This window comes from Channa argus, chromosome 7 (assembly GCF_033026475.1).
Source record: "Channa argus isolate prfri chromosome 7, Channa argus male v1.0, whole genome shotgun sequence".
Classification (NCBI taxonomy): Eukaryota; Metazoa; Chordata; class Actinopteri; order Anabantiformes; family Channidae; genus Channa; species Channa argus.
The window spans coordinates 27,960,653-27,982,445 of record NC_090203.1 but is presented as its reverse complement, the minus strand read 5'-3'; the positions used below and the strand labels follow the sequence as shown (position 1 = coordinate 27,982,445).

General features: G+C 40.1%; 2 protein-coding genes across 2 annotated transcripts; both read right to left on the bottom strand.

The window, feature by feature from the left end:
• Positions 1–305: 305 nt before the first annotated feature.
• hhex (hematopoietically expressed homeobox) lies at positions 306–6,852 on the bottom strand. Its single transcript, XM_067511932.1, has 4 exons — positions 6,216–6,852; positions 2,802–2,980; positions 2,027–2,077; positions 306–1,936 (listed from the first exon to the last, which is right to left on the bottom strand). Exons 1-4 carry the CDS (start codon positions 6,598–6,600, stop codon positions 1,658–1,660), a joined length of 894 nt encoding a protein of 297 aa, XP_067368033.1. The 5' UTR covers positions 6,601–6,852; the 3' UTR covers positions 306–1,657.
• A 4,539-nt stretch (positions 6,853–11,391) lies between these two features.
• Positions 11,392–21,503, bottom strand: trub1 (TruB pseudouridine (psi) synthase family member 1). The gene is made up of 8 exons (XM_067511933.1): positions 21,301–21,503; positions 21,113–21,211; positions 19,512–19,567; positions 13,112–13,193; positions 12,926–12,998; positions 12,205–12,344; positions 12,014–12,070; positions 11,392–11,916 (listed from the first exon to the last, which is right to left on the bottom strand). The coding sequence occupies exons 1-8, from the start codon at positions 21,446–21,448 to the stop codon at positions 11,786–11,788; spliced, it is 786 nt and encodes a 261-aa protein (XP_067368034.1). The 5' UTR covers positions 21,449–21,503; the 3' UTR covers positions 11,392–11,785.
• Between the last annotated feature and the right edge of the window lie 290 nt (positions 21,504–21,793).

Here is a 21,793-nt window from a genome sequence, read left to right as displayed (position 1 = left end):
TAAGATATTTGAAGTTGAATGTGGTGATGGGACGACCATTGACATGGACTGAAGGCTTAGCTAATCTGTGGCTGCCTTTGATTCCTCAAGGAATCAGGAGGAGCAGTGGTTGGGTTTGGATGTTTAAGTTGGATATCAACTGTGTTTTCCCACAGACGGTTTATGTTGAAATTGTTTAAAACTAGTCTTGTCTGAGAGGGATCTTTAAATGTTCTTTAAAGGTTCTGAATTGGCCTGTCACACTGTGAAGGCGTGTTGCTGGCTGCACTGAGCTGGTTGCTACAGATCAGGAGTTGTCCATCAAACCAAAATATAAAAGCATTTATTACATAGTTTTCAGCATAACACTGATAACACGGAACATTAGGGAAAAGAAATGCTAGACGAGAGCATCATCCAGGGGACAATTGGAATAAAATGAAAACATAAAATCCATTGTATCTCTCAATTCCAGTTATCAACATCTGTGTCTTTGTGTCAATATTTTTGATTTTCAGTTTAGAAAAAAAGAGTTTTATAGAATAGTTTTTTTTTTTGAATTAACTCCACCTTGAAAAGCTACATAAATTCATTAGTAATATTTATTCCATTGACATTTTAAACATAAGTTATTATAGATATTGACTTGTGTTTTGCTCATACTTAATGTTTAGTTCAAATTTTTTCTAACCAAAGAATTGAATTAATTCTTCTTGATCATGGATTTTCATACTGATTTTCATGCTAAACTAAATGGAACCAATTGTTACAAACCAAATCAAAAATCATCACAAATCTGATTGGATGCTTTGCAATGTTTGCATTAATTTCATTGAAACTGGATTATTGGCAAAACAGTAGAATCTGATTAAACTAAAACAAAACAAACAAAAAACACCCAACATGTAAAGACTTCAAACCAATAATATGACAACTGATTTCAAATATACTATCAAAAGACAGATTTTATGAGTAGTTACATTTTATTTAAGCTTAAAGTCAGTGTCAATACGTCACGTTTTCTTTATTAAAAACCTTTTTTCTTGTAAACTCAGTTGTTTTGTTACTTTTAAATGTCCTTTCTATTGTGATTTACTTTCATTCTAACTTCAAATTGGGCTGTATTTGATTATTATTATTCTAATATACTACTATTATTGTTACTATGAATTATTATATTTATTCCAATTTGCTGGTATGTTTCACTCTTATTTTCATTCTAATAAATGATGTTTAATTTTTACGTAAAAAATTAAGAAATGACGTATAAATTCTAGCTTAATTACAACCAAAGGTGAATATTTCATTTATCACAAAAATAGTTTATTAGATATCACCAAACACAAGGTAATTTACGCTACGTTGATTATTTCATAGAATATCACATTTTAAGACAAAGGCCTATAGACATGAGCGTCTTGTATCCAAACCATGTACAGTACAGAGGAACTAATGTGAAGATAACTCATCGTTTACAGTAACAATGACACAAAAACAGCACGATACAGGGTTTTCTGTACAAAAATAGAGACGTTTCACAGGCGAAAGTCCTGTGGAAAAGACATTGGAGGGTAATTCGGTGGTGAAGCTGAACGCGTAGGTTCAGGCGCTCGGAGGAGTCCAGTGAGCTTCATCATCCAGCTCTGAAAGTCTGAGGGGATCGAGGCGTAATTCTAAGTCAGAACTGCCGGTTCACTGTGAACTCGTCGTCGTCGTCCTCCTCTATATTCAGCTCCTGGTCTGTGTCATCCGACATGTCAGAGTCCAGCTCTGTGCCGAGCTGCTGCGGGGACTCGGAGCGCACACAGCGGCCGCCCGGGGCCAGCTCGGAGGCCGAGCCCGTGCTTCTCTGCTCCGGACTCTGGATCCCACCCGGTTCGTTTGCCCCTTCCCCTTTGTTACTCCTCACCACTGAAGAGTCGTCCTCCACCTCTCTCTTACCCCCGTGAGGATTCTCCTGATGGAAACAGACATCGATCGTTGTGTGAATCCGCACGGACATTGAATGACTACAGAGAAGAAGCAGCTTTTGAAGCCGAGCTCTCACCTGTTTTAGCCTTCGCCACTTCGCTCGTCGATTTTGGAACCAGGTTTTAACCTAGAAGACAAAATAAAAATTGAAGCGTTGACTCTAGTTCTTCTGTCACCTGTATTTAGACTAGGATCTGCATAATGTCATTCGGAAATACGACAGGAAAACGTGTAATAACAGAATGACGCACGGCTGGATGCGCAAAACAGACGCGTCTGAGCGCCCGAGATTGTGGCTTCAGTCTGGAAATAAAAACCTTTTCAGATTCTAGTTGGCTTAGTGATCACGGCAATATTTAAAGCTGGGTTTCTTCCATAGAGGTTATTCAGGTATTAGTCAGAACCTACATATGAATGCACCTCACACAAAATCTGAACATTTTGAAACTGAAGTGATCGTGAAATTATTAGGATTCATGACAAATAAATAAATAAGAAATTCTAATAGCTGTCAGCAGCGATTCTATGAGCGTGAAAAGAATGGGAACGAGGACAAAAAGAAAAAACCTTGGCCCTGCTGTAGGTGAGAAAAGAACTGTGGACTGAACCTATAGCTCAAAAATGCATCAGACCGATTAGACCATGTTACACTGACTTTTATCATTTGAACTCATTGATATATTATAGGTAACATTTCTAACCCAACTGTTATGAAGAGGCTGATATTCATTTGATATTATTATTTTCAGTGGAAAAGTCTTTAAAGTCTGTGAGATAGTTGATGCGGAGGTGAGAATTAATTTTAAGTGTCCGGTGTGTGAAAATTGTTCAAAGACAACGTGGACTCTAACCTGTCTCTCGCTGAGCTGCAGCATCTTGGCCAGTCGTTTCCTCTCCGGAGGTGACAGGTATTTCTGTGTCTCAAACTTCTTCTCCAGCTCAATGGTCTGGTCGTTAGAGAACCGGACCTGGCCCCCTTTTCTTTTATGCAACGGCCGCTGGATAAAGGGGGTCCACAGCAGGGGTTTACCTTCAGAGAGGGAGAGGGGACACAGGGCCCACAGTTCAATAAATGTTCCCAGTATCCGTGCGTGGATTACAAGTTAACAGGCTTTGGGCCTGTAAATTATATTTCATTAAAGTCTAAAAATAACCGAGATTACAACTGATCTGCACAAAATTGTGGATTTGATGGACATATACGTAAAAACTAAAAATGAAAAACTGACATGTATGTAGAGACAAAACAGTCCACGTATAAAAACTGCTCCTAGGTCTGTGAAAGTTGTTTGTGACAGACGGTGTAAAATGGAAAAAGGAATTGATTTCAAACTGTGTCTTTAAGTTTGTTTCGAACGGATTTATTAGACAGAACCGACACAAGTTTAATCGGGTCCTTTTTTTTTTTTTTTTCCTTTGCCATTGTCCGGTTTCCTCTTTCGTTAATGGCTTAACAACAGGTGAGGCCGCGCGCGGCAGCGGCTCACTGCTGCTCTGACTGAGTGAAAACTATGGCCAAATATCCGCTCTGTGTGCTTCCTGCTTTGCGGTGCGATTAGAGGCGATGACATCCACCAACAGACACTTGTGTGCTCTCACTGACACAATATCAATCTGCGGTTTTAACTGCTGTCACAGACTTTCTTATTGCTGCTCTTTTCCAAAGGAAGTTAGCTAATCCAGGGCCATGAGACGCGCTTCTCAGACAAAGGAACGATTCAATCACATCTGCGGAATTGAGGAGCAAACTTTCTGAAAGGGGGAATAATGTTTAGGCTAACGAGCGTGTGGTTCGAGCCACAGAATTTCAATGCAAAGTTCTGCTAAATGACAGGAGACAGCGTGGACAAGTCTTCATCCTGTTACTGTATTGCCAGCTTCGGAACGTGATACATAAAATCATCTCAGTTTATTGAACCAATGTGTGAAATTCACACGCGACCAGCAGGATGTAAAATAATTCAAATGGAATTATGACGTGTAAAATGTCGTTCTGAACTATATCAGTAAAAGAGACAATAATGAACTACAGTAAAACTACAATACAACATTCCCTGGTGTATAATGAGTATTTTTACAGCAGGGACGTATTTGTAGCAGATACACTGTGGCATGTATTTAGTTTTTTGTAAACTGTGGTACTTATACTTTTACTATTAAGTACTATATGCTTTAAATAATTGAAGCGTTTTTTTCCATCACTGAAGTTTCTATTTATTATACAAATGCAAAGAAAGAAAATGTATAGAAAATATGAGGCTATAATGAACTCAGCTGAATAACCTCATTTTTTTGTCCTTTTTGTCCCTTTTCCAGTCCTTCAGGGTGGACATGAAGTAGATATACTCAAATTAGTTTTGAAGACGTTTGGGACAAATCCGTACAGGGAGGAATAAGTTCTTGTCCGTTTAACAATAGTCAGTGTACTGCAACACAAAGTTGCTGCCTGTGACACATCGAGGAAAGTGGAGATTTCACTCTGCAGAGCTTCAGCATCGGCAAAGCAACTCCTTTATTTACTAATTGGGATTTGTTTCATTTAGTAAATCTGACCTTGACATTCGTTTTAAAAGGATCAAAGCGAAATAATAATTATTGATGATTATTTTTAAACCGACAGGATTTTTATTTATTTATTTTATTCCTGCGTGTTAATTGTTTCGGCTTTTGAATGGGGTTTTTTTTTTATAGCTTTCAACTCTTTTAACTGACACTTTATCTTTTCTTCAGGATCACATTAGCCCTGATGTGTTGCTCTTGTTTGCTTCATTTTCTTCTCGCCGCCAACCATAAAGAAAGTCAGTCACATCCTTGCTGGCCAGGCAGAGGAAGTGCAACAATATGTGAAAAACGGATCCCGGGCTATCAGAGGCCGAGTGTTTCCTGAATATGTCTGTATTGAGGATGTCGATAAAATAATCAGCAGCGTGCAGCGGGCTCCCGAGGAAGCGGCTGGCCGGGGTGAGCCAGGAAAACATTTAACAGCTTCTGAAACCAGATTTACTCCTATCGACAGGCTCACGGCTTCCGCTATGAACGGAAAAGGGCCCAAACTTGTTCAGCTCAGCACAGCGTCAGACGGTCCGCTTGTCACACTATACTTAAGAGGACCATCGGTCATAGGCTGTGAAATGTCCCCCTCATCAAAACCACCTCAGCGCGGACTGTTTCACGTAGCGGCTCCACTTCATCACGCGCAAATCTTTTTGGAGTAAACCGAAAATTTGAAATCTTTACTACACTAAGACAAATCTTAAAAGTTGGAGGTGAACAACGGATGGATCGATGGATCTCACAAAACTGAAGGACCAAATCTCAAATCCCACCTCTGAGTCATTATCAGAGGAGCAAGAACACACAATGCGGGCATTTAGATGATTTTTTTCCTGTGGGGGGAGGGAGGGGGGGGGGGGGGGGGGTTGATGCTCACAATTATATGTAAACACACACAGACACACGGAGAAGTGAAATAACAAGTGATTTACGGTCGAGCTATGTTTTTAGTCACCACTGACTTGCTCCTGTGATGTTCCAGAACAATGGGAGTCAGGAAAAGAAGTCAAGGTTGCCATGCGCCCCCCCACCCTACCCGCTATCACCCCCTAGCACATTGGATAAGGCTTGCTGCTATTGTAGCCCCAAATATGTCTGTCACAATAACAGCGTGACTCATGCGCGTGGTCAGGAGACAGGCAGAAATGCTCTTTGGTGCTGAAGAGTCAAGAAAACGTCTGCCGACACCGTGAAGTCTGTTCATACAGGCTCCGTGAAGCTGTAAATTGACTTGAGTTTGACATGCATGCATGACCAAGCGTGATATACTTATGCAAAAACGGTTTCGTTGGCACTGAAAGGAAGCTTGTGAAGACAGAGAGGTTTTCACTAGCAGGGTGAAAAAGTGCTCTTTGTGCCACATCACCTAAGAAAGTTTAAATCCTTTATTGTGTGTTAAAAATCGGCTAAATGCATGAATTCCTCACGTAATAAGCAGACAATCATCTAAGGCATAGTTAAAAAAAAGTAGCATGCAAAATATGCACATAGGAGAAGTGAAAAGATTTTTCATGCAGCCTGATTGCACAAGTGACAGTCATAAGGCACAAAGTCTAGACTGGAAGTGAGGTTATCTGGAGCTTTTACATACAAACGCTGTATGTTATCATATCTACAAATTATGTTAGTTTGCTATCATTTCTACTGACTAGAAAGTGCAAAGCGTGTGTGCCCCCAAAAGTCATTTTACGCACAGCAGTAGCCCAACTCACCGAGAGGGTCGTGCCTCAGCAACGCCTGTGCGTACTCCCCCATGGAGCGGTGGTGCTGGTGGTGGAAAGGGTAAATGGGGCCCGCGAAAGCCCCGCTGGAGGCGTACGTCGCCGTCAATGTGGCGGTGTGGTGCGACAGTGCCGGGTGGATCGGCGTGGGTTCGTAAATCGGCGTCCGATACGGAGCAATGAGGCTGGTGAAGGAAGAGTTTGGAGACGGGAGAGTTGGTGTCGGGATGACCGGAGTGGAGCAGGAGGGCGACGAAGAGGTGGAGGAGGAGGATGACGAGGCGGTGGTGGCATTCCTCCCCAGAATGTCCTCGATGTAGAAGGGGGTCGGGTGGGAAGGCTGGATGGGAGTCGGTGCGTACAGCGGGACGCTCATTGTGCCGTTTGCCGCCGCTGTGCACTGGAACTAAATAACAGAAAGTTGCGTTTCTCCCCTGCCCCCTACACCTTCCTCTTTAGCAACAGTATCTAAACAAGAATTTCTTCACATGCTACAGAACATCTACAACAACTTTCAGGTCAGCCGTCAGCCTGTGAGGGGTCCTGTGGAGAGCGGACAGGTCTCTGCCTGGGTGGTGGAGCAGACCGTTACACAGTTTTGTTGTCCATCACGTTACAGTGGTGAACTAGCTGGTACTTTATCCAACTGTTGGAGCTGTTATCAGGCTGCAGGCGGAGGAGGGAGGAGATAAGTGGACGGCCGACTTCCTGCAGGTGGCCAGGGGCTACTCCTGATTGGCTCCCTCGCTGCTCCAATCGAGCGGCGCAGCGATCAGACGACTGGAGAGGAGAGAGAAGCGGATTTCAGAAGTTTACCGCTGCTATCAGGAGCCGAGCAGAAGAAAGGCAGAGAAATAAATGAGCCAGTCCTCACCCATCAGCCATAACTGCTTTTGCTTTTGGTTTCATTGTTGTTGCTGACTGAATCTGAGCAGTGGATCTCAGCTTGTTGGTCACAACGCGTTTTTCGTGCAGCCTTAATATATGAAAGTCATTCTGTTTTCTGAAGACACTTTGTCCCTTTACGTGGGTAAAAGCCTGTTATAGGAAACTGGATTTGTTTTGGTTTGTCCATGTTGTCTTGCACTAACTTTGAATTTAATTCCACTCTGTTGATTTTAGTTTCTCCACGTGCTTTTGCGTCACAGCGACACAACTGCCCGTGTTTATCTAAACTAAATCATTCCGTTATAAATTAAACACAGAACTCTGAGAGTTGTTGTCTGTCTGTGTGTGTGTCTCTGTGTGTTGGCGCTGAGACAGAGATCTGTCCGGGTCCACGCCTCTCTCCCAGTGACAGCTGGGATACAACTCCAGCCCCCTGTGACCGTGAACAGGATAAGCGGTAAAGACACTGGATGGATGGACATGGGCGGTCCCTGCTCTTCCGCTTTCTCATTATTTTACGCGCTCCGTGCGCGTCGACTCTCGTCTTCGCTGTGTGTTCAAGTGCCACTCGTCGGCCCAGACGAAGGGGGTGTGAGCAGGCGCAGCAGCTTGGTGCGTCCTGGCCCTAAGGTGACGGCCTCGTCTTACTCTAGTGGATTTGCATGTATTTTCTCATCACACATTTTCCCACTGTTCATTGTCAATATGTGTTGTTATTTTGTTGGTCATTTTCCGATGGTTTGTGGCCATTTCTGTTTCTTTTTTAGTCAGTCCAGCTTAATTCAATCTAATCACGACGGGGCCTCCTTAAAACATCTGGAATCAAACTAGGAAATGTCCACTACATCTTTGTGACTTTTGTAACATCCTCTCTGGTTCTCAGAAGAAACGCTGGTGTTCTCCTGTTGTGTTTAATAAACGTCACAGTGCGGTTCAAACGTTAGTGATATGATAATAACAATAGGCCAAATGCAAATCCCCTTATTCTTTCAGTAAGTGTGTGGTTCGTGTTACACAGTAACTGATAACTTGTGTGTTTCAGACTTGGAGCGGCCTCTGTCACCACAGTAGATCCAGCTGCACGTGTTGTGCTCAGCCTGATGATTCCCAGTCGTGGTCAGTTCTTTAATGACACGGTCACAAGTCACGCTTCAGCCCATTGCTGATAACTGATAAACGCTCCAACGACCACAATCCAATGGTTCGATTTCGCGCAGCGCCTTTGAAGCGCGCGCCTGTGCCTGCCAACTTTCTAACGCCTCTAATTTAGATAGCGCGGACTTGGGAGAGCAAACAGGGATGTGAACAGCCTTGAAGACATTAAAGACATGACTAACTGGCAAATATTTGGACTAAGATAATCATTGCAGCGCATTGATCCGACCAGCTTCCCGTGGCGTCAGACTCCTGTCCAGGAGAAAAAAAAGTGATTGATAAATTCTGAACAGAAGGCTGCTGCAGCTTGGTGGCAGCTGGCGCCATAAATCTCTGCTTTAACAAAGCCAGAGTCAGTGTCTGCACGACCTTAATGTAGTGTAACTAAGTACTTTTACTCAAGAATTGTACTTAATTATAGTTCAGGATATTTCCGTTTTCTATTACGTCATACTTCACCACATATTGAATTTTCAGTATCAGGTTAACAAAATGAAGATAAGAAGATAACATCACATTACATAATACAGTCTAAGATGTATTTGTTTCACCTTAGCACTTGTAAAGCAGATTCCACACTGATTGTTCAGAAGAGCTCGTCCCAAGACACGTAGAGTGTTTGACTGACAGCAACCTCATTGACCTCCTAGTGTTTTTGCACTTGCTGGAACAGTGAGGGGGTCTATTAGGGACATGGGCCAGAGCCTCTGGAGCCCCCTTGCATATTTTGTGTCCGAGCTCAGTTAAAGCCACAAAGAGGTGCAATGTGTCAAAAAAGGCAAAAGTAAAGGACCAAGCAGAGACACAAACATGTACAAACCTAGACATAAAATGACTACAGACACAAATCATCCAGATAAATATAAAATCTCAAAATGACCCAAACAAAACAATTGGGGCCCCTTCATGTTTGGACCCACAGGCATTTTTAGTGATGACATAAGCTATTGGGATTGAAAATCTACATTTTGACTTAGCTCTGACTTGACTTTTTGTACAATTATTTAAAAACCAGAACAAAATTTTGAGATATAAATTAAAAAGCATGACTGCTGAAACAAAAATATAAATACAACAATTTTAATTCTGACATATCTTCAATAGTCTTTTTAACATTTCATGTGTTTTTATTCCCAAAGAATGAACGGTCTTCCCTGTATATCCTGATCCATTGGAACACGAAGACCAATTTTTTTTTTTTTTGCTGCACACTGAGGACATTTTGGTTTACAATTAAAAGATAGATTGAAGCTAATTGTTCGGAATTTCAGCTTTAATTTCTTCATAGCTCTCACAATGCATCAGCTGTTTTCATTCGCTGACCTGTTTCGTTTCTTGCTTTCCAGGACGTTCCAAATAGTTGTATTGATCAGGAATTGCCTCTGCACTGTAACTTTATCCAGTTAGTAGCAATACGCACTTCTTACTAGTTTTCTTAAAGAACTAGTTTTTTACAGTTAATTGAAAATAAACATACTCATTTCCTTATTGTTTTTAAATACGTCCAACTTAAAAGAATCAAAAACAGGAGCAACAACTGAGCCAATGACACTACTACAGCAGTGGGAGGCAATGATTCACAACAAGGTTTCTAATCTGCCAAAACACTTGTAGTTAAGTATTAACTGGTGAAAGGACCCTTGTGGAATTGACCATTGACCTTTTTCTGTCCTTGGAGCACCCTCTGCTGGATAAAGGGAGGATTCCATTTTTTTGAAAGTGCACTGCTGCAAGTAAAATATATTATTAACCTTATACACTACAGTGTGAAAAACATTTTATACTGATCTGAGCAGTGGGAAATTACAGCTGCTTGTGCACTGCAGAGCTTAACTCAATTGTATTAATATAATATTGTGGTGTGGCATAGCATTGTTATAATACATTTTTATTTGTGGGGAGAGGGGTAGATAATAAAATGTGACTGAAGACATGGAGACCAAAGTAGAAACTCATTTATAACAGATGTTTAAAGCATTGGCTTATCTTTCTGAGGGAATAGGTTTTACCAAATAAATCAGTTTGCTGTGCAAGTAATTATAACTCAGATATATAAGGGTCAGAAAATGAGTGTTGGTTGGCGAAAGGTGCGTATGTTTCATTTAAAGTAGGGTTAACTACAATTTACAGTGTGATGGTTTATTATTTTAAAAATTAATCTCACAGGACACACCTGGGTATGTCTGCCACATTATTAAATACTTTTGCTGGGTGAGCTGACAAAAACATGTTTACATTTCTTAATATGTTTAAATGTAAATGGAATCAAGTAAAAGTTAAAATTCTGGACTTTTCTCACTATTGATCTTAGGTCAAATGTTTTCAGTGTACAGCAACAAGAAATGGATGGGCCATGCTGTTCCAAAACTTTTGAAGGGGAAAGTAAACTAGTTTCTCTGTATACTGTGGCACAATTATCTACAACATAGACTGAGTCCATCCAACACCCTGCTGGAAGACAAAGGCAGGGTTGGCTGCTTTTTTAAAAGGGAAGAAGTAATAAAGTTTTTCTACATTTTTGAAATAGATTTTTGTTATTCAGACACAGCATGAGTGTAAGACACAGACACTAAAAGCATCAATGTCTTCACTTACAGTGAATCTGCCATGTCCAGCCCGGACTCCCAAGTTTGTCTGCGCTGTACATCTCTGTTGTTGTCCAAAACTATTGAATTAACGCAAACTAAACTCGTCCCAAAATGATTTAAAAACACTTCAGCTGAACGTTTTTCTATTTCAAAGCAGACGAGCAGTTGTTAAAAACGCTGCAGCCACTGTAAAACATTTTGGTAATTTTAATGGAACATTTAACCAATTGCTGGCATCTAGAAACATGACATGACATTACGTCCATCCACTGGCTCTGCGTAATCAGTTTGGGGCAGCTACAGGTTTATGGCACATGCAAACACGCTAATTCAGGTTGTGGACTGACGGCGATCAACTGTGATTAGAGGAGATTTACTGTCTGTATGGGGATTGTTGAAAAGAACATTAACTTAGAAAATGATTGGAGTTTTCCTTTAAAGATTCCCACAACTGCACAAACTGAAAATCTATTTTAATTAAGAAATTGTACACTTTTCTAAATTATTTCATGCACAGATTCCATTAATACCATCAGTGGCATTTTTTGTTTCTCTTTAATGGAAACTTCCAGTCTAACTTACATTAACATAAAGGTCTCAAAAGTGGTAAACTGCAGTGTGAACGTTCATGCAATCTTCTCCCACACAACTGTTTTCATTTCTGCATAGCAGGAAACAAGTCTTTACTAAAAAGTAAATAAATAAAAAAGCTCTAGACTTCTTTCAGAGTCAGAGACCATAATAATGTGGATGAAAAATCAGGTCCAGCGAGTTCAAAGCCCTGGATATTTGTCCCAATAATTAAGCGTAGGGGAAACAGACACACTGGGGACTGATGTCGTCTTCACTGAAAAAGATTGACCATCACAGATGCTAAAGCCTTTTTATTTTCACATTAGGTCCTGCTCAGAATGTGGTCCTCAGGTGGCCTTAGCATGGCTGCAGAGACCGCAGGATATCTTCCAGTGTCCACTGCTCCTCGTGCAAAGCGTGTTCCTCCAGGGTGAACTGACCCTGCTTAGTCCGGATCAACTCCTTTACATGAGCACACGATGACAGAGCTGCAACACAAACATACTGATTATAGTTAAATATTAGCACGTTGGTGTCGTGTATTGAGATTTGTATAAATAACCTGAGACGGAAATCATGTCACACCTTTTCCGAGGTCATCCACCAGGCTCCTGACATAAAATCCACCACCACACTCTATATCTGTCATGAAAATACAACTGCTGTGACTGGCTTGAATGTGTATTTTGACATCACAAGAATATGGAAACGGCAGGAAATTACACAGAAAATGCTGTTTTAAAGAAGTCAGTATTCATTATGAAACCTGTGCTAACCCAGAGTGAAAAGAGGAGGCTTGAACTCCTGCAGGGTCAGCTTGTACACAGTGACTGGTCTGGCAGGTTTGGCCTCGACCTTATGACCTTTCTTCAGCAGGACAGACAGACGCTGGCCGTCTTTTTTCAGTGCTGAGTAGCTGCAATGACAGGAATCAATCAGTCCCACTAAACTGAAGATGTTTGTTGTCTGGAAAATGTCTTCACAGAGGAAGGAAGTGACAGAAGCACGGTACATCTGAGCCCCACCAGTGACCTCTGGAGGATGGAAGCTTCACTGCACCTCACTACAAGCTGCAGCAGACTATACTGTGGGGGTTGTGGAAAAAGATTCACTTCTCTGCAGTCATTTATGCTCATTAGGTTTATGTATGATGAACACATTTTAAAATATCATCCTACCTTGCAGCTTAACATCATATGTTAAAGAGCTCAGCAAACATCACAGCAATCAGGCTGATACATTATACACAGCTTGTGAGCAAATGGGAAATTTGGTGAATATGATCCCCAATACAAAGAGGATTCAAACATACCATCTGTGAGAACAAGACGTTTAGAATTGATCCTGTGAGTTGTGTAAAAGAAAAACTCTAAGTTAAAATATGTATAGAAAGAGAATTTCGATTTTAAATGAATGGAGACTGTGCTCTGACTGAAACCTTTGAATCCTTTCACATACAAAATAAATACATTTCCTCACATCTCACGCCTTACTCACAGTGGAGGAACTTGCATTATATCACCCGTAAATGATTTCAGCTTTTCCTCCATGTCCAACCTGGTTATGTGTCCTGTAGAACAAATTTTAAAAAGAAACATGCTGCAGTAAAATACAGAATAATTCAGGGATTACATCATTTATTGCTGAATGTAATTAACTCCTCAGATATACTTGCGGCATTACCAAAGTCTTTCTCCAGAATCACACTACCAGTGGCATCCAGGGTGTCTGTTGCCTTTCCCAGTTGCCCCACAGCAACATACCTCTGAAATACAAACAGTCAAACATCATTTTGATGATCAGACGACTAGTAAAGACTCTGATGTTTAAGATCAAGAGATGAATAGAATTTGATCTCCACCGTGTTACGTGTTGTTGGGATTTGTTAATTCTCTTTCTGATCGCTTCTGTGGGTCTTGTGATTTGAGTTATCACGAGTTATATCATCAATCATTCTGTTTACATGCACTTAGGTAACGAGGTTCCTCAGAGAAATCAGCGTCCTCTGGTAATCAGGGAACAATGTTACGTGCACCAAAGAAAGGTGGTTGTTGGAAACCCACGTACACATGTAGCAGACAAGTAATCAGATTTCTCTTCTACCTGACTCACAGATTTTATCTGTATACTGTAGTAACAGAAAACACTGCCTCTTGATTTTCTTGCTTTCTATTTGCTGTGTTCATGCTGCCGCTGAGTGACAGTGCAGGGGGAGAGACAGGTAAAGAAGTGAGAGACAGACAAACATAGCTGATTCACAGCATAGACTGAGTTAAAAGGAAGAAAAGTCTTAGGATGAAGAACTGTTGATTTGCATAAAACTAGATGGTTTTTCAAAGTAACCAGTTTGACAAACTAGAGATAGAGATGATTTAATTCTGTGTCTAATCTCTGCAGAAACCTCCTCCAACCTTAATGCAATATACTTTTTCTGTCTGTACCCTGTCATATAAGCCAATGAACTGTCTGTTATTAGCACCACCAGTGCTTGGCCCCCTTTTGGCTCCAGACAGGACACATCATTTCTTGCAGTAAAGCCGGAATGGACAGTTCCACACACATCTTTTTTAGTTCTACACACTAAAAAATGTTTGATTCAAACTTGTGGCAAAAAATGGCAGTTTGGTTAGGGTTGAGCATAAAAACATGGATTAGGTAAATTACAAAATAAATACTGTTAGAGTTAGTAAAAAAGTCCCAGTTTGCCTTAATAGTTACTCCTTGACATCACGTCCTGTGTTTCATGACCCATCCATTGTCAAACCTTCTTAAAATGTTTAAACGGGCACAATGTCCATGGTAAGACACCACAAAGTAATATGCACCCCAAAAGTTTGCAACCCATTTTTTAATCTTTAAAAAACAAAGTAAAACTGCTTTTTTGCTCCCATCCAGATAATAATGTAAATTCAGCTTCACCGTTCTTTCATCAGAAATGAATCAAAGTTGCATGTATAGGTCAGCCAGGGTTCCATGTGTTTTTGTTAGCGTTGGTTATGTACCAGCGTACTGATGATGTCATCAATGACATCACATGTCTGCCTTTGAAATGTTTGCCCTTGGTTTGCCTACCATGATGTTTTGTTGGCAAAAGCGCTTCAAGGTAGTATTGGAAAGTTGAGTGTGTAGCTGTGGAGGTACGTGGTTTCTCACAGTGTTCTGTGGATTTAGGAATTACATTGAGAAACTTGTTCTGTGAAATCACTTTTTTTATTCGCTCAATTGGAACGTGTGACACAATAAATGTTCAGCGATTGTCATACAACAATCTCTGGAGTGGATGATCTTTGGACCACCGGACACAAGTAAGCCTGCCTCTGCGTTAGTAAGAAACCATCTCTACATCTCTCTACGTGGACTAAAAATGCAGAATTACCATTTGGTGAATAATGGCAGTTATTCCAGCTATAGTGGAAAAGCGACAGGCAAAGCCAAGTCTTAAGGCCTTGGAGAATATGCTTTGCAAAGTTGGATAAATGCAAGAAAGGCCAGCTGGCAGAAAATAGAACAGTTTAATGGATGAGTGCTGCATGGAGCCGGTGGAAACCAAACTGATGACGACTGATGAAAGTTCAATCAACTGTTTGGTGAGTCTAGCAATATAAATATCTTAGTCAAAGAAATGGATGACTAAGATATGAATAGTGATCAGCTGTGCTGGCTTGAGCCAAGGGCAAGTTTATTTAGAGCATTTTTGTGATGATGTTGCCCGTCACTTCCGTGCATAGAGGCAGCAAATAATGCAAGTGACGATGTAAGTCCTGGAGACAGTGTGTCTGTGGTGTCCTCATGGAGATCCAGGAAATCCAAAACAAGTTTTGTTCACTCTGTAGCATATTCAGCTTCAAAAAGATGCATTAATGTTGAACTAGAAAAGGCTGCTTTAACTAAGGTTGAAGCATTAAGGCAAAGAAGAAGGTAAATTTAAGGCAGATAATATAGAGGCTCTGTGGTGTCGAGTGGCTCAAAGAACACCAGGAAGAACTTCAAATTCAATCAGACACAGACAACAAATGCATGGGATAATGTACTTGTAACTGCTGTTACCAACAACATTGTTAAGCCTAATGTGAGGCATTTCAGTGCAAAGCCCGTCGAAAAATGCAACGGCAGAAACAGGCCACTGTGGTTCCCAGGCAAGTGCCATTAGCCATCTTCCAGGTTCAGAAAGTCAGCATGCTTTATTCACAACAACTCAGCCCCACAATGACATTACCGAATTTCTGGTTAAACACCAAATATTGTCTACTCTACCTTCTCAAAATCCTCTGATCCTCTTATCTTCGTTAGAGCATTTGAACAAGCGGTGGAGAGTAAAACGAAATGACAGTGATCGGCTCTATTTTTTAGAGCAGTCTGGCCTCCAGTACTACTGCAAGGAACCCTGGAGTTATTTTTGATCAGGATCTGTCCTTTACCTCACATATAAAACAAATCTCTAGAACAGCCTTCTTCCACCTACAGAATATTGCCAAAATTAGGAGCATCCTGTCTCAAAGTGATGCCGAAAATCTGGTCCATGCATTTGTTACCTCTAGGTTGGACTACTGTAATTCCCTACTTTCAGGATGCCCCAGTAACTCCCTAAAGAGCCTGCAATTAATCCAAAATGCTGCAGCAAGAGTGCTGACTGGAACTAGCAAGAGAGATCATATTTCACCTTCACTAGCTTCTCTCCATTGGCTTCTCATTAAATCTAGAATAGAATTTAAAACCCTGCTTCTTACATATAAAGCTCTGAATGGTCAGGCTCCATCATATATAGAAGACCTCATAGCACAGTATCATCCCAGTAGACCACTTTGATCTCAGAATGCAGGCCTACTTGTGGTTCCCAGAATTTTCAAAGGTAGAATGGGAAGTAGAGCCTTTAGCTATCAAGCTCCTCTCTTGTGGAACCAGCTCCCAGTTTAGATTCAGGAAGCAGACACCCTCTCTACTTTTAAGTCTAGGCTTAAAAACCTTCCTCTTTAATAAAGCATATAGTTAGTTATAGTTATGCTGCCATAGGCTTAGACTGCTGGGGGACCCACCCCCCAATGCACTGAGCTCCTTTCCTCCTCTTGACCATCTCTCCTCTCCTCTCACCCCACAGTTGTCAACATTGTATGTCATTAACTCTGTGTGTTCTCTCCCGTAGTTGTATTTGTCCTTCTCTGTCCCTCTCTCTGTCCCTTTCTGCAGGTGTCCCCCGGCTTTGAAGCTGTGTGTCTTCCAGCGTGCAGCTACTGGTCCTACCAATCTGCCCAATGTTTTGTTGTTGCTTTTTGTTGCTCTTTTTCTTTTCTCTCTCCCCTTTCCACTCACTCCAACTGGTCAAGGCAGATGGCCGTCCACCCTGAGCCTGTTACTGCTGGAGGTTTCTTCCGTTAAAGGGAGTTTTTCCTCTCCACTGTTGCCTATGGCTTGCTCCAGGGGGAATTGTTGGGTTTTCTCTATACATCTTTATACTGTAGTCTTTACTTTATTCTGTAAAGTGCCTTGAGATGACTTTGTTGTGAATTGGCGCTATATAAATAAAGTTGAATTGAAAAATTAAACTGAATTGAAACCATGTTTTGTCTACTTTACGCCAAAGATACTGGATTCCAAATGCAAACTCAGCAATCAGAAAGATTCTAAGTGTAGAACCTGTGGAGGATTACATGGAGCAACTAGGTGGCAACAAATGGCAGATCTCCTACTTAATAGAGTCTTACCTGATGAACCACCATTTACAGAACAGCTGTTGATTGCTTTGGTCCTTTTAATATTAAATGAGCAAAAACAACTCCAAAAAGATATTGTGTCATATTTACATATCTGGCTGTCTGAGTTGTCCACATAGAGGTTGTAGCTTCATTGGACATGGACTCATTTATTTTTGCTCTTCGACGCTGTTCCCATATCCTTCTTAATATGGAAGATATGGGAACGTTCCTTACAAAACTACTCCTTGCTACATTAAAAGATTTGGAGGAAGAGGGTCTGCAGACATTATTCTGTGAAGTGGAAGCCATCATAAACAGCCAGCTAATAACTACACCTTCCAATGATCCTAATGAAAGGGAGGCATTGATGTCAAATCGCCTTCTTCTCTTAAAAACCAAACCTGCTATGCCTCCAGGAATTTTCTAGAAAGATGATCTTTACGGCAAACCTCTTTTGGAAATGTTGGACTAAGAAATATCTGCTAGGGCTCCGAGGGCGGCAGAAATGAGCAGAAGCAAACCAAAATTTGGTTCCTGGGGAAATTGTGTGTATTGTTGATGAGTCGGCACCTTGAAATTCTAGAGTGATTGGCAAAATCATTTATACAATGGAAGATAAACATGATCTAGTCCACCAGATTTGCATTAATACGAAGATCAACAAGTTCTATAGACTCATAACCAAGGTCTGTCTTCTCCAAGAATCAGAATGAGACAGTGGTAAAGACTGTTTTCCTATGGTGTGTCAAGTACTGGTGACCTCTGCAACCGGAAGAAAGAAGACCATCAGAATCTTTATACGTTTTTGGTTAATACTTTCACAGATGAAGTTAGTAATTTTTTCCAATATTGGAGCACAATTAGGGGCCGGGTCTCCTCTGTTTTTGTTCGCGTGGTGTATTGTAACATTGGTTAGATTAAGAAGTGTATGTATAAGTGTACTGGTTGATGTCATCAATGACATCACAGGGCTGCCTTTGACGTTTGGCTTTGAGTTTGCCTAACCAGTTAAGAAACAATGTTTTGTTGACAGATGGGGGCTTCAAGGTATTAAACTACATGGTAAAGCTATTGGTACTACAAGGTAGTGGGATAACGCTACAAGGTAGAAATGTTCTGCACTTATATAGCACTTCACTCAAAGCGGTTTACTCACCGGGAGCAACTAAGTTGGGGTTCAGTGTCTTGCTCAAGGAGACTTTGACATGTGTCCGGAGGAGCCCGGGATTGAACCAACAACTGCAAGATTGGTGGATGACCGCTCTACCTTCCTGTGCCACAGTCGCAGTACTGACAAATTGAGTGTGTAGCTGTGGAGGTGCACGGTTTCTTACCGTGTTCTGGGGATTTAGGAATTACTTTGAGAAATGTGTTCTGTGAAATTACTATTTGCTCAACTGCAATGTGCCGTGCAATAAATGTTCAGTGTTTGTCATACAATGATGTCTGGAGTGGATAATTACCCAGCATTTTCTTTCAATTAAATTATCAAGGGGGATGAAAACTTTTGCACCAAGGTAATTTTTATTATATAACTAACTTTTTTTTTATATTCCTTGACCATTTATTTACTTAATATTCAATATTCTTCTCACCATTTATTTACTTCTCATGACATTTGTATTGACTGCATGTGCATTATTATTATGTTAGGGTTAAGTTTGCATCCAATTACATTGAAATGGCTTATAAAGGGAAGGAAACATAACTAAACCTAACACCAAATAATACACACTGAGCTACTACAAATATAGTGAAAAGTGATTTTTTTTTTTTTTTGGTAAAATACAAAAAATAAAAAAATTGCCCTTGATACATTAATTAAAAGTGAACTTTAATTTCTAATGAAAGAACATTTGTAGCATTTGAATGTGTTAATGAAAAAATCTTTGTTTCACTAGTTTTGATGCAAACTCCACACAAATGTAGCATCTTGAACCTCCAAAAAGTTATATGAAAATTTTCTGAGGAATTATAGAATTAATGTAGAGTTTTTTGCCAAGAACGTACAAACTACATATAGATTAAAAAATGTCATGCCAATAATAAAATAGGGAAGAAGGAGCCCCTGAGAATGTTTCTGAGCTGAAGCAGTACAGGTCTAATCTGCTTATTTCTGCTGAAAGAGGTTGAACCAGTTATTAAATGCAGGCGTTACTTTTCCATCAGCCCTTTCAGTGTTTAATAAAGTGTGTTCCATAAAAATATTTTTAAAAATTGTGGCTGAGTTATTGGTTATTATTAAGCGCAGTTTTTTTCTATACTTTTGATTTAGATGAAGATTTTATCATATTTTATGACCAGTTAGTGCAGAAAGCCAAGTCAATCCAAAGAGCACATACTTTTGGGCACTGCAGTTCTATTACCTGTTATATCCTTATAAGTAAACTCACCTTTGAACCAGTTAACATGGTGCTGAGCTTTTTTGTGCCGTTCCCAACACCAACAACTAAAAGAAACAGAGACAATGTTACTGTCTGAATTTGTGCGAGCCCTCATATAAATGCCCATTAAACCCAACAAAAAAATGTGTTGGACTCAACAAACAGCATGATGGTGATTTTCTATAACCCTGTTAGTGACGAGCCAAGGAACATGAAGATAGTTGTAACAATGTTAATGATAGTATAACTTCAGTATAACTTCTATATTATTGTCAGCGTATGGGTTTGATTACATTAGTATTCTGCTCAAAGTGATCAAGTACAGCCTCACACATCTGAAATGCACATTCATCCAGATAAATTCATCACTGTAGGGCAGCTAATAATCCACATGCTAATGAGCGATTATTTGTTCTACCACCTACATAGTCAGCGGCTGTAAGTAATGAATGAAATGCTGTACTTCAATACAATTTTGAGCTACTTGTCCACTGGAGAGACTCCACATTTATTTGACTGATTTAGTTACTAGTTACGGATGTAGATTGTTATAGAAATGTAATAAACTCATAAATGATTATCTGTTGACATTGCATTGATGTGTTGTATTGACCAGCTGTCAATATAGTTGTTAAATTAGTTCTTTGTAATCTGCTGTTTCTATGCTTCATTTAGTAATTATTATAGTTTTTACTTGCCATAAATTTAATCTTTGATGTTATCTAAAGAATCTATTCCAATGTTGTTTCTAATAAATTATTAAAATACTTGTCAAGCACTTGTTTTGAACTTTAAGTAAACTTCAAAACATGTACTTAGTACTTCCCTTTACTAATTTAATGTCACAGTGGAGTCCTCTTTAGGTAAATACACTGTTAAGGTGGTCTAGTCATTCTTGACCTCTAAAAATCAGTGAATATCTATAATTAAAAGAGATGGTGGCTTCACATAATTAGTGTTTAAGAAAGTCCCACCCCTGCAAAGGATGGAGTTCATGAAAGAATATGTGGTCCTAGTGAAACTTAACCTTTTTTTTCCTTTTTAATTTTATTGACTGTTTATCATGTTATTATGTAAATATTTGTCTAACGTTCTTTACCTCAACTGTATTATTACCTCAAATCATCTGAGTAATTAATTCATTAAATTGACTCGTTGCTTGACGTAGAGGATCTCGAAACTCTACACCTCAAACATTGTAACGTGAAGTCGCTGATGTCCTATATTATGACGCCATTGCTTGAAATCTATCTGTTGGGCCTCGCAAAGAAACACTGCAGCTTTATCTGATGTTGAGACATCGATCTATTGTTGCTAACTTACACAAGTCAATACTAAGATGTAACTAGTGTGGAGCTTTATTTTGAAATAGGAGCACATTTTAATGAATCTCCCTTTTTAGCAGGCTGGTGGCAGGTTTCAGTAAGATGTTCACTGTGATGTTCTTGGCTCTTTGAGATGTTCAACTTCGACCTAATGTTCCTATGTTGACGTTAAAAAACCCAACTCCTTTCAGAAAGACTAATAAGCACATCAATGACTAGTTGTACCTCTCCTTTAATATCTGGCCCGTCGTCAACAACCAAACCAGAAGCAACAACCTCGCTTACCCAACACTCCGCTGGCAGCACTGTCCAGCGTCCCTCCGTGCCCCATCTTCATGTTCTGCTTCTTTCTCTTGCGCGGGTTTGGGTTTTTTTCTCCAGCTTCTAAATGATCAGTGACACAAACACAGTTTCCTGTCATGTTCTACAAATCCAAACCGACGTCTTTTTTACATGCTGCTCTCACGTATTACCCTTAAGTAACGCTTCTTTGAGCGCATTCAGCACATCTGCAGATGTGGGCCCTTGCTTCTTATATATCGCAAACAACCCATTTAAAGACTGTAACTTGGACAGGTTACTGCTTATCGGACCCACAGTGTTACTTATTCTTCCTGACATGCTTCTTTCTTTCTTCTTCGGCCAATTCTCTTCTTATTCTATTTGTTGATTTACCCACTGCAGCTTAGGGAGCCATTGTTGTTATACCGCCATCTGCTGGTGTGTCCTGAGATGACTTTGTTGTGAATTGGCGCTATATAAATAAAGTTGAATTGAAAATTGAATTGGTTAAATACGTTTCCCATTATTGCCTAAAATACAACAACCAAAACAGTAATATTTTAAAATATATCATGTCATGACACTGAATTACAGTGTATATGTTTTTGTTAGCTTCGGAATTTCCTTATTCAGAAAGAAACTATATGGGTGATATATGGTAACGATTTCGAAACTACGCTGACC